General features: G+C 46.0%; 1 protein-coding gene across 4 annotated transcripts in view; it reads left to right on the forward strand.

Annotated features, from left to right (window-relative positions):
- The window catches only part of LOC118392425 (neuroepithelial cell-transforming gene 1 protein-like), a 35,143-nt gene extending 20,631 nt beyond the window's left edge, over positions 1 to 14,512 (forward strand). For 3 of the 4 annotated variants that reach the window (XM_035784408.2, XM_035784409.2, XM_035784407.2), the window contains 7 exons: positions 9,322 to 9,606; positions 10,373 to 10,435; positions 10,658 to 10,831; positions 11,028 to 11,285; positions 11,397 to 11,567; positions 11,932 to 12,118; positions 12,228 to 14,512. In XM_035784408.2, the coding sequence (XP_035640301.1) occupies positions 9,322 to 9,606; positions 10,373 to 10,435; positions 10,658 to 10,831; positions 11,028 to 11,285; positions 11,397 to 11,567; positions 11,932 to 12,118; positions 12,228 to 12,682 (1,593 nt within the window). In that variant the 3' untranslated portion in view covers positions 12,683 to 14,512. Of the gene's footprint in view, positions 1 to 5,814; positions 6,046 to 9,321; positions 9,607 to 10,372; positions 10,436 to 10,657; positions 10,832 to 11,027; positions 11,286 to 11,396; positions 11,568 to 11,931; positions 12,119 to 12,227 lie in introns of those variants that run through there. The other variant, XM_035784410.2, reaches the window with a different exon arrangement.
- The last annotated feature ends 1,566 nt before the right edge of the window (positions 14,513 to 16,078 follow it).

The following is a 16,078-nucleotide window of genomic DNA, read 5'->3' on the forward strand; positions in this document are numbered from 1 at the left end:
TCAGAATGGCCACTTCACGATCAGAGTTATTGGTGAGTTGTTAAGACTGTCAGAATGGCCAATTCACAATCAGAGTTATTGGTGAGTTGTTAAGACTGTCAGAATGGCCACTTCACGATCAGAGTTATTGGTGAGTTGTTAAGACTGTCAGAATGGCCACTTCACGATCAGAGTTATTGGTGAGTTGTTAAGACTGTCAGAATGGCCACTTCACGATCAGAGTTATTGTAGCCCAAGGTACATCCATGCTTCAGGACAGCCATGCTGTGTACTGAGATCTAGCAGCCAGATTCACTTGGAAATTGGACCTCCATCTATGTCCCGAGGTCGTCGGCAGATGCCTTCAGAACCTTGCTAGGGCATTTTGGATGGAGATGGTGGATGGGCTTAAGCCACAAGCCGTGTGTTGAATCCCAGTGCCAGACAGTAGTTTTACATTTGTTTGTTTTAACCTTATCCCAAACCTTAACCTTGTTAGTTCTAGATCTGTCATTCTCATTGAAATCAGGTTTAAGACGTAGTGTTTTATGTGCTCTATTTCTATGCTTCCCATTCTAGAGTTTCATTTTTGTGTCTTTTACTTTCGGCTTTGTACACCAGCGTCAAACAGCTGAAAATACAATATTTTCGGGTTATTAAAAATCTATTTCACAGCGGTTTAAATGGTACAATGATTCTCTACACTGAACTGTTGAGTTGTTTTAACCCTATCGCTAACTCTTAACTGAACCGTTCAGAATGAGAGACCACAGCAGTGCAACCCCAGATGCAGCTGCTCCAGTAGGAGAAACCCAGGGTGTCCACCACATTTGGAGAAACATTTGCAGTGCAGTGATTTTTTATTTATTTTTTTAAGCAAAGGTTGTGTATGACTGAGGTCAAACCACTCACTGACTCACACTAAACACGATCAAAACAAGATTATGCTACACTGGGGAAGAACGGACTAATTACAATGAACTTGGTAAAGGAAAGGAGAGCCGCCCAAGGAGAGCCGCAATTATTGAATAACCAATGTTTACTTGCCAAGTGATATTTCATAGAAGTCCTAGTTTGGCATGGATGAAGAGAGGAATGACTCACTGAACCACTCCTCGATCATCAAAAGTATGTGTTTACTAGAAACGTGGCCTGTCATAGAGGTTTGGGACAAATTGAACAGGGTACTATTATTAATCTGATTAGAAAAATCTGCCGTTGTGTCCTTGAGCAAGGCACTTAACCCTAACTGCTGCAGTAAATCGCTCTGGATAAGAGAGTCTGCTAAATGACAAAACTGTCAAATGCACTCATTCGGCTGCTAGGTGAACAGTCTACTGCATACAAGATCACATCATGATTCTACAATAACTTAGTATAATAGTGTATTATAGATTTACTGTAAGACAAAAAAACACCACCTCATTTCTTATGAGATTTCAGGATGATTGTGCGACTTGTTGCCTTTTTCTCTCATGTGGCCAGACCTTAACAACGTGCTCCAATGGGCTAAATATGTGCTTTGACTGAAACTAAACACAGGCATGCTACAGTTTGCTAACCCATCTGCCCGCTGTCCATAATTCTAAACCACACAGTAGGCTACTTCAGGACAACTCTGTATAACTCCAGAAGAGCTAAATGTTTCTCCTCATGAAACTGATTGAGATCCAATAGTTGGCCGTTTCACCCCCCCGAACATGATTCGGCTCTTCAGCTCTGGGGAAAAGGATCTATGCACGGATGGGGCGGTTACCTTTTAGATTCGCAGTCTCGGCCTATTCTCAAACCTGTTGCACCAGATCTGCTCCCATCCCCTGCACATGTCCCCAAATCCAGCTTCAACCCCCCCCTAACCCCTTCTATTGCTATTGTTCTATAGTTCTCTGCCCCCCCTCCTCCTCACCCCTCCAGGTTTGACCTGCCAACTGCACGCTCGCCCAGAGAACCGAAATGTTGCCACAATAAAAACCGTTCGGGGGGGTTGAGTACCTGACTAGAAGGTGTTTGCTGTAAATGCTGCACACTTGTATTGTGTATTGCCGGTCCAGGCTGGAATCAGGGTTCCTTGAAAAACCTGAAGCCACAAGTTGTAACTTTCCAAGCTTTTTTGACCGCCCCTTTTTTTCGTGTGCGTGTGTGTGTGCTCTCTATGAATGTGCCATTGATCAGTGTCATGACAAACCTGTGGTTATCGGTTACCACCACACTGTTTGGTAGCAACCAGAGATGCCTGCGTTGTGTGCACTGAGTAAAACTCACTTAAGTAAACTATTGAGTAGCAGGGGATGTTTGTCTGGTGTGAAGTCTATCGCTTGTATTGTGTTTAATGGCTGCTCTGTGATGGTTTTAGTGGGGCACTGCTGGATAAGAAGCCCTGTCCTCATCGCCCCTCCAATAGCTGCTGAAGAGACAGACTACTTTAGTTGTTATAGGTTGGTTGGCGGTAAGGCAGAGGAATGAGGGACAGAGAGAGGAATGAAGACCACAGGAAATTGGGAAACCGGTAGAGGTGGGGAAGAATGGAGAGAACAAAGGAGGCAAATTCCAAATCGTAAGAAATGGGGCAATACAGGAGTTGGTGTATCAGAAACAAAACTGTTTTAGTTTGAGTGGGCCAAGTGAAAGTGAAACAATCTGGCAGTGCCTGGGCTTGATATGATCACACTAAAGCCGTGATTCACGGTAGTATATGAACACCCGTAGGCCTATTCTCTGCCTGCCTGCTCAAAAATAAGGTCTCGCATGTATATAGGGAGGAATAATCCACTAATATCAGATTCATTTAATCTATTGTACCTAAACTCCTGCACTAAACTCCCACCACCAGGGGGCAATGGTTCCACCACTTGTTGAGTGAATTTGTCCCCTTGGAAAGTGTTGCCTGGTATGCTTTCCCCAGAACTCTAATAAACACTAGCCTTTTCCTGTACTGCTGATGTGGAGGGCATGTTCAGTTCAGTCCGAACTGTAAGCCCCAGGGCTCTGTTTGTTCCTGGCAGGGAGGTACCGCAGAAGAATAGAGGCTAACGCTAAAGCTGGGGTGACTCACTCCTGTGTGTGTGTGTGTGTGTGTGTGTGTGTGTGTGTGTGTGTGTGTGTGTGTATGATAGTAAAGTGTGTGTGAGAGGGTAGTATTAAGTAAGTGTGTGTGAATACACATTTATTTGTCAGACCTTTTATTAGAGCTGACTGGGCGTTTGGGCCCGGCGGGTTAAGCAATTTTTGTTGTTTGTTGCGTTCATGGCCCACCCACGGGTGATGGCCCAGACAGAGGGGTGGCTCAGCCTCCAGTATCCCCACACGGAGTGACAAACACTGAAATGCACCGCGTTGTCTTCCCTGTGTCTGGATGATTGCATGAAAAAAATGTTTTTCCTGTATACACAGACATTCGCATACAATCAATCATGACTTTCTGCACTGAAAATGTACACTGGGGCAGTGGTGTGTTTTATAGTCCATCTCCTCCAGATTGTCTGTATCCTGGTTCATTTACCAGCAAACAGACATTTAGTAAATGTTATTATTCAGTCTTATCTGAATAATCATTCACACCATCCTCCCTTCTGGCAAACTGCTCTCCCTTTTTTACAAGTAATCCAGTCATCACCCAAATCAACATGTAGTGAGATTTTCCCCCGTGGTCTGTTATTTACCATTTGATTCCTTGCCCGGAGGTGTGAATCCTAGCCACTAGTTGGGTTAGTTTGTGGAGTGGACTCTGCTTGTGGAGTGATGTATGCCAGACTGTCAGAGACCACTTGGTCGGTATAACATGATCGGTTTTACCTGAGAGTGAATAGTCCTGATGAACACATTCCCAACCATGGTGCCAGTCCTCATGTAGTTTAGCAACAATAACCCATCTGGGCTCTCTCACTTCTGTTACCAAACACACTCACTCACACACTCACACTTTCTCACTCTCACACATGCTTAGTTGCATATGTCCTGTTTCACACCTCAGTATTGATACAGGAGGGTGAATTCGAGCCTTCACTTTGGTTTAATTTGTTTGCCACACACACACACACACACACAGACTGGCTAAATAACTAGCAAGGTTTTACATCCCTTCTACCACATAGCACCTCAGCACATTATCCAGTCCATCACACAGTCAACACCTTGGATTCTGCAGTCCATTTGCGCAGCAGTTATATGGCTATGTAGCAACGTGTCTGGTTTAATGGCTTGCCACAGGTGTTTTCACGTCTCAGTTCACTTTTATTCAAATGGATCATGAATGTGTCTGGCAGGAAAAGGGAAGCACGCTTGTCTTTTACTTTAAAACTCTGTTTCAGAATGACCTGAGTTTAGTTTCTCACTTCTTTCTACTGTTAAACTGGGTGCAGATGTAATTGCCCCCTGTTAAAGGGATACTTTAGGAGTTTGTCAATGAAGCCCTTTATCTACTTCCCCGGAGTCTGATGAACTTGTGGATACCATTTGTATGTCTCTGTGTGCAGTTTGAAGGAAGTTGATTAGCGCAATGACTGGAAGTCTGTAGTATCTACTAGCATTCTGGGTAATAACTAACTAAACACCCTTCATTTAAATCCACCCCACCCCCACACACTACACTTCTCCCCTCAATACACAGGGTCTAGTGCAGACCATGTGTGTGTGTGATATAATGAGGAGGTGAATGAGTGCGTCCCTCATATTGATATTCTAATTGATCTTCCACATCCCCTGCTGATCAGGGCCTGGTAACAGCTCTCTGTCGTTAGCTAAAGCAGACGACAAACACTGGTGCACTTTACACCTTTCACACCAGAAAGCCAGGGGGACAAAGAAGTGCTCCATATTTCCTCACTCAATGAGATGTGATATTTATGACATGATGGTTCACTGTAGTTATAGGTTCTGTTTGAACTAGATTCTATAGGTGGAAATGTACAACTGCTGTTTTCAAGAAAGTGACTTAATTATCTGAAGTAGAAATGCAGAAGGCATTTCTCTTTTGTTTTGGTTTTAAAACTCATTTAAACACATGAAGCAAGTTTTCTCTTAGTTAGGGGTGCTCAATTAATCTCATTTGAAATCGAAATTGTAGTATTGTAAGATGCTGCATTTTTATTTCTTTTATGCCATGAATTTAACATTCAAATGTAATTCGAGTCTCCAGGGAAACTGACCAACACTTTGGGTTCCTTCTCTTTCACAACAACGTCTACTGTACCTGGCTTTTTCATTCGTTGTCGTGCCAAACAACACCAACCATAGAATTGGAATACTCATTTTATTTCTATGATTCTTACTGTTTGAATTTAAATCGGAAGTAAAATCGCAATCGTAATATTGGGTTCAAAAATTGCAATTAGATTATTTGCCCATATTTTTGGGCTGTTCTCTGATGCGATAGCCACAGATCTCTCTCATCAGCTCTGTGAGTGAATCAGCAGCTGTCCCGATTCTCTCTGCTATCTCCACTGGACACTGTACCTTAGCAGGGTGTGTGTATGTTTAGTCTCTGGCAGATGACTGCCTTGTTCAAACCTGAACTTTTAGAGATCATTGTTCTGTTATACTGTATGCACATGATGCATAACTTTTCCATTCACTTTAACAACAAACCTCACTATATGGAATTCTCTCTCTGTGTGTGTGTGTGTGTGTGTGTGTGTGTGTGTGTGTGTGTGTGTGTGTGTGTTTTTTTGTTGGTGATTCACACACACAAACGGGCTTCTTCGCCTGTATAGCCCTTCAAGAAGAGTCTGATTCCTCCAACAGTAACCTCTCTAAATGGTGGGAGGGGTTCGGATAGCTTGCTCCTCCCTTTACCAAGGAGTATTTAAACTGCCCCCTCCCTAACTCCACCTCAGACCAAAGTTTAGAATGAGAGAGCGGTAGAGTGAATTTGTTCTACTCTTCCAGAGATATTTTGAAGAATTAACTCTTTCATATGGAATAATGAAGACTAACTGGATATAGCAGAAACCTTGTTGGATTTTTTTACTCAACGCTATGGTGGCTTACGATGAACTGGGTAGCTTGGTGCCTATAAAACGGACTCTACAAGCTATAGACGGTCAGAACCGAGCCAACAAAGACTCAGAGGTGAGATACTAGATCAATCACTGCTTCTCCCAGAATGTTCTTTCTGCTGGCTTTGTCATTTGGTATCAGTTGGATAGGAACTTGTTCTCTGCTGCGACAGCGATCTCTTATCAGATCTGAGTGAATCAGCACCTTGTTCCTGTTCTTTCTGCTATCAAATCAAACAATTTGTCCCATGCTTCGTAAACAACAGCTTCGTCACAAGCATATTTGTCACATACTTTGTATCTCACCTGACCACTGCACCTTAGTAAGGTGTGTGGTGTGTTTTAGTCTCTGTTCAATTCAAACTTTTAGAGGTATTTGTTCCATGATACTGTCAGGGGTCATAGAACTATCCATCCCTTTAGCTTTGCTTGCTTTTGTGTGAATCTATCTGCCCAGACAGGTAATGTATCCTATCCCTGGGGGTTGAGTAGTACCTCATCAGCACTGTAACAGCAGGGGACAAATAGCCATACAGAGATCAGCACCATGTTTGTGACTTCTCACCAAATTCTTCATACCAATAACATTCTAACTTGGAATGTGTGTGTGGTTTGAAGTTGGAACTTAATGCCAACATTATTGCACATTTTTAGTTTGCCAGTTGGTATTTCCCCCTCCTTTTCTCAGAGCCCTGGGGCAGTGAGTGCAGTGGCTCAGCAGGCTGGGAGCATTCCTCACACAATTAAAGAGAGGGGGGGTAGAACCCAGGTGTGCCTCTTCTTCTCTGACTCACACAGAGCCACTGGTCAGCAGCAGCCTTTCTTACTCACTTCTCTAGTCTCCTTCCTTCCCCCATTCAAGGTTTTTGAGGTTAGATTTCAGAAGGGGGTTCAGGGGGAAGCCAGCGGCTACATTGTCGGTAAATCAGAAAGGAGAAGTTGAGTTCTTCAATGAAGTGAGTAGTCTCATTTCTCAACAGATGTTCATGATTGTGACACCCATTTTTAAACCTAAGTCACTCCACAGTTACTCTTTGATGAGCTCTTTGGTTGGAATACAGGGTAAACAGTGGTGTTCCACTCCCTCAGAGCCCTGCTATCAGCTATGCTGTAATCAGTGAGCGAGCTGCAGGAGCAGGGAGGGACAGCCAAGCCAGCAGGGATTAACATGTGGGGTTACATCAAAGGGAGGCCAGGGGCACAGGAAGGTGCTTTTGGCGGGTGGGGCTGAAAAAGTGGATACATTTAGTTGATGAGCCCTTGGCTCTCTGGTTGGAGATAATGAGGTAGAAGGAGAATTGTGTGGGGGGTTATTAAAATATCACCGGAGGCCAATTTAGGGCATTAGGGAAGATTTGAGTGAGTGCCCATGGTCCCTCAATCTGTGGGGGGGGTTTAACATCTTCATGTTAAACTACTTTTACAAATTAAAAGCAGGAAGAATAAACTACTATATTTACATCTCCTTTCCCCTCAGGCCATATTTGAGTTGACAGTACAGAACGATACAGTCCAGCAGCACAAACCCCGGATATATCTGGCTTCCTGAAGGGAGCGAGACCGAACAGTATTCCAGGGAGTTCCCTGTAGTCAAACTGCCTGGACCAGGACTAGTTTCTATCAGTCTGCAGGTTGTCTCTCCAGCTGATAGTAACACTGGGTGGGCGTACAAAGAACAGCACCCGTGGCCTTTTGTTATTCCAGGGCCAGTCCCCAAATGACAGGAAAGGCACAATGGGCAACACACGTTTCCAAAGTTTACATTGGAAGACCCCTTGATTTCCAAGGCAAATTCCCCCTCTGTTTCCATTGTCCAATGGGGTTTACAGCAGAACTAGTTGGTCACAGTGTGGCCGTTATGGTCCTCTCTCCACTTAGTAATGAGGCCAATTAAAATAAAGTCTAAAGAGGTTTAAAGCAGGCCTGCGTTTTAGGATTGGGATTCCTTTCTGACCACACCATTTCTGGACCACCGTCAGAGCGGTTCGGATGTGGTCAGCGTTGGTCCTCTCGGTTTATTGGCTCTGTGGTTTTGATAAGTTCCTGGACTGTCTGGCGGTCCTGGTCAAAGACCCCGACCACATTTGGACCATGACCCTAGCTGGCCGCAGCCACTGTGGCTTTCACGCCAGACTCTGGGGTGGATCTGTTCTGCAGCTGTGGTCTGCTTCTGGGGCCAGGAGGAGCCTGAATGGCTCTCTGTTTCGCTGAGCCAAGGCAAAATCCCATTCATCCTGAGTCAGGAGAAGGCTCAGAGAGTTTAAGAGCTTAGGGGTACCAATAGACATGCAGCATAGATTTCATAAGACTGATTGTTTTATTCACAAAACATGTCTAATTGCATGATATTTATGGTTGTTTTTGAAGAGGTCTCTCTGTCTGAATTCATTACCTCAGATCTGCTAGTGTGATGTTTGTTGCTGTTGGCAGCAGGCCAGTGCATTAGCAGGGGAGTGTTGCGCTCTCCCTGCCTCAGGGCTCACTCAGTACAGGGGGTTGAAGCGGGATTACCTGGCACAGGTGTGGTGCTTCTCTCACGCGACGAGGGCTCCAGGGCCTGTTCTGACTCGCACCCACAACCTCCCCCCCGAGACTCCTAAAAAAGACTGAAACTTCCAGTATTCTGGTGCCTGTTTAAGACGAGGCCTGTTAGTTCCTCTCTCGCTGGTGGTCTTCCGTCCAGAGTCACACATCAGTTTTACTGTAGCTGTCCAAACACAGTACCGTCCTGTCCCATACCTCCCTGAACTCTGGGAGACGGGAGTTAAACGATGAGGCCTTTTGTCTTCCCATGTTTGAGTGACTGAACAGTCCCAGTCTCACGGCCCGTTTGCTGTAGTCAGGCCATAATGCTGAGTAGTTGTGTTGTGTGTGACAGAGTAAGTGTGTGTAGTGTGAGTGTGTTGGACAGCTGAGAGCAGGGGTGCATTCCTGGCATGCCTCCAGGCCCCTTCTCTGGTCGGCGCCTCTGGGCTGCAGTCTGAAAGAGGGTCTTTGTGCTCCCCCAGCCTGCCCTGGGCTCCTCAGTCCTCACATGATGGAGGCAACAGCTGCTGGGGCTGCTGCTTCTTCCTGCCCGCTGTCTCTATGGCCTGACCCCAGCGCCAAACCCCTCCCTAGTAACAGTTTCCTGACCAAGTCCTTTGTGGGAGGTAGTGTCATCAATAGGGATTCATGGCTGGCATGAGGGCCATGTGATAACAGTCATGGGGGAGCTTCTAGCTGTTTCCTGGTGAGGCTTCTGCTAAAAGAGTTGGAATTCAGATGGTTGGGTTTATGGTAAATGATAAAGGAAGTTTAGGATTTTAAGCCTAATCTGTGTTTTCCCCCCTCTCTCTCTTCTCTCCAGGAACCCAGCAACAAGCGTGTCCGTCCTCTCGGCAGGGTGAGCTCGCTGGCTAACCTCATCTCCCCCGTGAGGAATGGGGCCGTCCGGCGCTTCGGCCAGACCATCCAGTCCATGTCCTTCCGGGGCGATGGCAGTGGTGGCAAGACGCCGGGCGTGCCCCAGAAGCCATGCAGTAAGGCGGTGGCGCCCACGCCGCCCAAGAGACGCAACAGCACGCTGTGGTCAGAGACCTTAGACGTCCACCAGAAGGGCACCTTCTCCACCAAGGAGATCAAGAGACAGGAGGTGAGAGTCAACACCGTCACCTTAGACTTCTCAAATCTCTTTTCACACAAATCCCAATAGAGAAAGAATGGGAACTCAGCTGCAACAATAGATGGTTTGATTAGCTTAGAACAGTGTGAGGTGAGAGACTGAACCACATACCTGATGTCTAGTTCTGCTGGCCCTGCTAAAGCGCTCCAGATGACTGAGTGCGCTCCAGGTCACATAGCCAGACGCCACGGTATTCAACCTAGCCTGGGACAGAGTTATTAAAGCCAGAGGGCTGGGCGCCTTTCCTGTCCCCCCCCCTCTTTCACTCTGTTTTTCTCTTTTGATTCTCATACAAGAGTTCAGACTTGTTTGTTTTGAAAGACCCCTCGGTATTTGTGCTGCGTGAGCTAAGTGGGGTTAGAAGCGGTCAGGGCCCAGTCTGTCACCAGTTTGTTCCAGAGCTGGTGTCTGACGTCACTAATGTACCCCTGGCCTGGCAGACCTCTCAACCAACTGTCAGAATAATCTCAAACCATAAACAACACAGAGAGACAGAGAGTAATTGAGAGAGAAGGGACCCAAGAATTTGGCAACTCATTTGGCATTGATTTGTCCTCTTACTTTAATATGTACTCAGTAATTTGGTGTCCTCTTTAGTTTGATACAGTTTAATATGTACTCAGTAATTTGGTGTCCTCTTTAGTTTGATACAGTTTAATATGTACTGTGTTTTAATTTGGCGTGACATCCTTTTCCATGGTGTTTTAAATATGTCTTTCATCTCCTTCCCCCTCAGGCCATATTTGAGTTGACTCGCGGAGAACAGGACTTGATTGAGGACCTCCAGCTCGCACGCAAGGTTCGTACTTTATTTCAAACCCTCAGAATACATACCAGGCAAACGGATTAAATATGACTAGTTGGCAGCTCTCCTCTACCCATGAAAGCTATAAAAAGCAAGGATTCCATTTCTATCTCACTGAAACCTTTCCTCCAGAGCTATACTTAGCCTCTCCCTCTCTTTCTAAACAAACCGTTAGCCGTTGAATGACCGCTTGGCTCTATTTTCTCTCTCCTCCAGGCGTACCACGACCCCATGCTGAAGCTGAGTATCATGTCGGAGGAGGAGCTGAGCCATATCTTCGGGGACCTGGATGCCTACATCCCCCTCCACGAGGACCTGCTGGCCCAGCTGGCCACAGCCACCGGCCCCGACGGCACCGTGGGACAGATAGGACAAATCGTCGTCAGCTGGGTACGTACAAGGACCTGTGCCCACTCAACTTTGCCCTCTCTCTATCTTCCTCTACCTGTATAAGTATTTATCTAGCAGGAACCAACGTGTTGAAGATGTCATAAACATGCCCCTTTATGACATGGCGTATCTGTATGTTTATCTAGCAGAGAATGGCCAAAGTGCTAACAGTACGGTACATCTCTCTCCCCTCCAGTTGCCAGGGCTGAATGCATACCGAGACTACTGCAGTAACCAGGTGGCGGCCAAGGCCCTGTTGGACCAGAAGAAACAGGACCGGAGGGTGCAGGACTTCCTGCAGCGCTGCCTGGAGTCTCCCTTCAGCAGGAAGCTGGACCTGTGGAGCTTCCTTGACATCCCCCGCTCCCGCCTGTTCAAATACCCCCTCCTGCTCAAGGAGATCCTCAAACACACGGCGCCCGAGCACCCTGACACGCCCCACCTGGAGCTAGCGGTGAGTGGAGACGCCCACAAACACTTATGAATACAGCGTTCTGAAACATCAAATATGTCATTGTATCCTATCCGTCTGTGACTATAACAGTGTGCGTGTGTGTCTCTCCAGATCACCATCATCCAGGATGTGTTGTCTGACATCAACATGAAGAAGGGTGAGTCAGAGAGCCAGTACTACATAGACAAGCTGGAGTACCTGGACGACAGGCAAAGAGACCCGCGCATCGACCAGTGCAAGAGTCTGTTGTGTCACGGCGAGCTACGCAACAAGAGCGGAACAGTGAGTTTAGAACACACACGCATATACACACACATTATAATGCTAAAATATACACACTCGCACTGCAATCCACCTATAGCAATGACTCTTCCCTGGCTCCTTCTAACCCTCACATGCACATACTTGAGCTCTGCACCCCCAAATAAGGCAGTTGGGGCCAAAACTTGGACCTTTTTCCATTAAAAATGAACACATGAATTACATAATCACATGAGAATCTCTACCAATGATAAATCCTCAGGAAAATAATAATAATCTGTTGGCAGATGAGAATGTGAGAAACTATGCCTGAAATGAAACAAAACGTTGGCAAATGATCTGATTTGAATCTTCTTCTTTTTATCTTCTTTCCTTTGTCCTCCAGAAGCTGCATGTGTTCCTGTTCACAGAGCTGTTGGTGATGACCCGGCCTGTGACGCGGAACGAGCACCACTGTTTCCAGGTGTACCGGCAGCCAATCCCGGTGCAGGACCTGGTGCTGGAGGACCTGCAGGATGGAGACGTCAAAATGGGTGGCTCCTTCAGAGGAGCATTCAGTAACTCAGACAAAGGTGAGTCCCTGACCCCTCACCTATGACCTTCCATGTCTATCTAGAGGTTAAAGCCTGTAACTGAAAGTGATGGTTAATTTAACGTCTTGTTCTCTGTTCATCTCCTCAGCCAAGAACATCTTCCGTGTGCGTTTCCATGACCCGTCTCAGGGCCAGTCCCACACGCTGCAGGTCAACGACGTCTTCCACAAGCAGCAGTGGCTCAACTGCCTGCGCAGCGCCATCTCCGTCCACCACCCTGCCGACGTCACCACGCCCGCTTCCTCCCCGGCAGCCGACGCCCACTCTAAGCGGCGCTCCTCCAAAATCTCCTCCATCATCCACACGGAGGAGGCCGACGAGAACTGCCCTTTGACGCCCGCAGGTGCAACGTCCGCCTCCAGTTCGCTATGCGGGGACGAGACCCCCAGTCCCACCTCATCGTCTCCCTCCTCATCGTCTCCCTCCTCCCGCTCCTCATCCTCCTCTTCATCACCACTATCCTCCCCGTCGCCCAAACACAAAACCAAAAAGGACAAGCGCTCCCTCAGTGCCTTAGGGAAGAGGAAGGAGACCATGGTGTAATTAGAGGGGAGAAAATGGACTCCTTGGCGAGCGGACAATATGTTTGTACATAAGGAGGGGGGAGCAGAGTGGGGGGGGGGCTGGGTGTTCCCTCCCTGTGGGACTTTTTATTTATGTGTCTGTGTGTTTTATTATTACAACAGTATTTTGTGTTACTGTCCCCATTGGCAGCTATTTACTTTACTCTTCCATCCCTCCACTGTTTGGTTCTGTCCACAAAGGGGCTAAGTGCATACCATTCAGTATTCTGGAGAGGCCTGCTTGGCTTTCAGTAATTAGAGAGAAGTTGTGCATATTGTCCTGTTTACTGTTCGATTTTTTTTTTTTAAAAGTTTTACTCTCTTTTTTTCAATCTGAACTTACTTGCAGCTCTGTTTAAAACAGCACTGTTTATGGCGCAGTGCTTAAGGGCGCTGTACTGCAGCGCCAGCTGTGCCATCAGAGACTCTGGGTTCGCGCCCAGGCTCTGTCGTAACAGGCCGCGACCGGGAGGTCCGTGGGGCGACGCACAATTGGCCTAGCGTCGTCCAGGTTAGGGAGGGCTTGGCCGGTAGGGATGTCCTTGTCTCATCACGCACCAGTGACTCCTGTGGCGGGCCGGGCGCAGTGCACGCTAACCAAGGTTGCCAGGTGCACGGTGTTTCCTCCGACACATTGGTGCGGCTGGCTTCCGGGTTGGATGCGCGCTGTGTTAAGAAGCAGTGCGGCTTGATTGGGTTGTGTATCGGAGGACGCATGACTTTCAACCTTCGTCTCTCCCGAGCCCGTACAGGAGTTGTAGCAATGAGACAAGATGGTAGCTACTAAAAACAATTGGATACCACGAAATTGGGGAGAAAAGGGGGTCAAATTCAAAACAAACACGTTTTTAAACAGCACTGTTTCTAGCTTTTAGCTGAAGTTATTGAACACTTTGGGGATGTGAGGTGGATAGAAGGGAAGAGTTCCCACAATGGATGAGATACGAAACTGAAAACTATACATTTTGATAAGTCTGATTCGTTGGTGTACTGGAGGACGGGTCTTATTTTTGTACATTCCTAATAACAGATTTTTTTTAATGTTCTGGACACCTTTTTGCATCTACTGCAGTTGATGGCATTCATTTTAATCAAATTGCAGTTTAATGGGGGGGGAAAAAAACATATCAAATGAGATTTTGTTTTACGACAATGTAAAAACAATTTAAACTGAGCCATGTTGGTTTAAAAAGCTGACTCTTCTGAATGAAAATCTATCACTCAATGTAGCAATCTTGCATGGAGTTTTTGACACGGCCACTACCCAGCCACGGTAGTGGCAGGAGCATGTACATACTTGTCTGATGGGTTTGGACCTACTGAGGAGATGACGTATAGCTGAAAGAAACCACAAAGATGGGTTGAGAAGAGCAAAAGAGTATGTTAGAAGAAGATTTAAGAGATGTGGGGAAAAAAAGATGGAAATGTTGAACGTGTTTGAACTGAGAAGTTGGGGTTTTTGTTTTCAAGGTGTGTGTAGCCACTAGCCACGCAATGATGGAGCTCCGAGTGAGTTGGGATGTGGTGCCTTGTCCAAAATGGAGGTTAGAGGCACTGGTCAAAAAGCCAGTGAGAAAAATGTAAAGAAAGACTATGTATGTTTGAGGGTGAAAACAGATGAAGGTGTTGTGAAAGTGTTTTGTAGAAGGAAAATGAGTGTAGAGGGTTTGACTGTTTGAAAAGGGGATGGTAAAGAACTGTACTGAAAAGTGAAGAGCTAGTAAATGGCTGTGATATGACTGCCATGGCCTGTATGTATGTGGTGTAAAAGCATCACAAAAATCTATAATAAAGATCTGTGTAAGAGTTCTATCTGACTTCCTGAGTTACTATCTTTCTATTTTCTTCCAAAAAAATGGACTGAATAACTGTACGTGTCATACATAAACACAATCGTCATCGGCTTTCGGTTGCTGTTTTGGCAACTGTTTTTGAGTTCTCTGAATTGTTTAGATAGTGAATGGCGTGACGACAATGATTACACCATTATGGCATCTCTTAGTCTTGGTTTTAACAGACAAATGACTTAACTTTCCATGGAGCTGTGATGACCCCACTAAACAATGCAGAGCTCATAATTTGGAAATCTTTTCTCAACATTCACCCACATTCCTTCACATGGGCAACTACAAGCAAAAATGTTTCACTTTCAGAGTTACGATGAATTCCTCTTCCCAAACAAACCAGCCCTCGTCCCTCTATCTTATAACAATACAATGTGTTTGTTACGTTACAGCCTTATTCTAAAATGGGTTTAATTGTTTTTTTCCCCTCATCAATCTACGCACAATACCCCATAATCATAAAGCAAAAACAGGTTTTTAGAAATGTTTACAAATTTATTTTAAAAAACTAAAAAAACTTAGCACATTTACATAAGTATTCAGACCCATTACTCAGTACTTTGTTGAAGCACCTTTGACAGCAATTACAGTCTTGAATCTTCTTGGGTATAATGCTACAAGCTTGGCACAACCTGTATTTCGTGAGTTTCTCCCATTCTTCTCTGCAGATTCTCTCAAGCTCTTCAGGTTGGATGGGGAGTGTCGCTGCATAGCTATTTTCAGGTCTCTCCAGAGATGTTGGGGGAGGGGGGGGGGGCAGACCACAGCACAAAGGCAAGAAGGTAGAGACAACAATACATCACGTGAAGCAGCCACAACTGTCAGTAAGAGTGTCCATGATTGAGTCTTTGAATGAAGAGATGGAGATAAAACTGTACAGTCTGAGTGTTTGCAGCTCGTTCCAGTCGCTAGCTGCAGCGAACTGAAAAGAGGAGCGACCCAGGGATGAGTGTGCTTTGGGAACCTTCAACAGAATGTGACTGGCAGAACGGGTGTTGTATGTGGAGGATGAGGGCTGCAGTAGGTATCTCAGATAGGCCTACAGGGGTTTTATAAACAAGCAACAACCAGTGGATCTTGTGACGGGTATACAGAGATGACCAGTTTACAGAGGAGTATAGAGTGCAGTGATGTGTCCTATAAGGACCATTGGTGGCAAGTCTGATGGCCGAATGGTAAAGAACATCTGGCCACTCGAGAGCACCCTCACCTGCCGATCTATAAATTACGTCTCCGTAATCTAGCATGGGTAGGATGGCCATCTGAATCAGGGTTAGTTTGGCGGCAGTGGTGAAAGAGGAGTGATTACGATAGAGGAAACCAAGTCTAGATTTAACTTTAGCCTGCAGCTTAGATATGTGCTGAGAGAAGAACAGTGTACCATCTAGCCATACTCCCAAGTACTTGTATGAGGTGACTACCTCAAGCTCTAAACCCTCAGAGGTAGTAATCACACTGGTGATTGCTGAGGGGCATTCTTCTTACCAAACCACATTACCTTTATTTTGGAGGTGTTCAGAACAAGGTTAAGG

The sequence above is a fragment of the Oncorhynchus keta genome, chromosome 13, assembly GCF_023373465.1.
Source record: "Oncorhynchus keta strain PuntledgeMale-10-30-2019 chromosome 13, Oket_V2, whole genome shotgun sequence".
Taxonomy (NCBI): domain Eukaryota; kingdom Metazoa; phylum Chordata; class Actinopteri; order Salmoniformes; family Salmonidae; genus Oncorhynchus; species Oncorhynchus keta.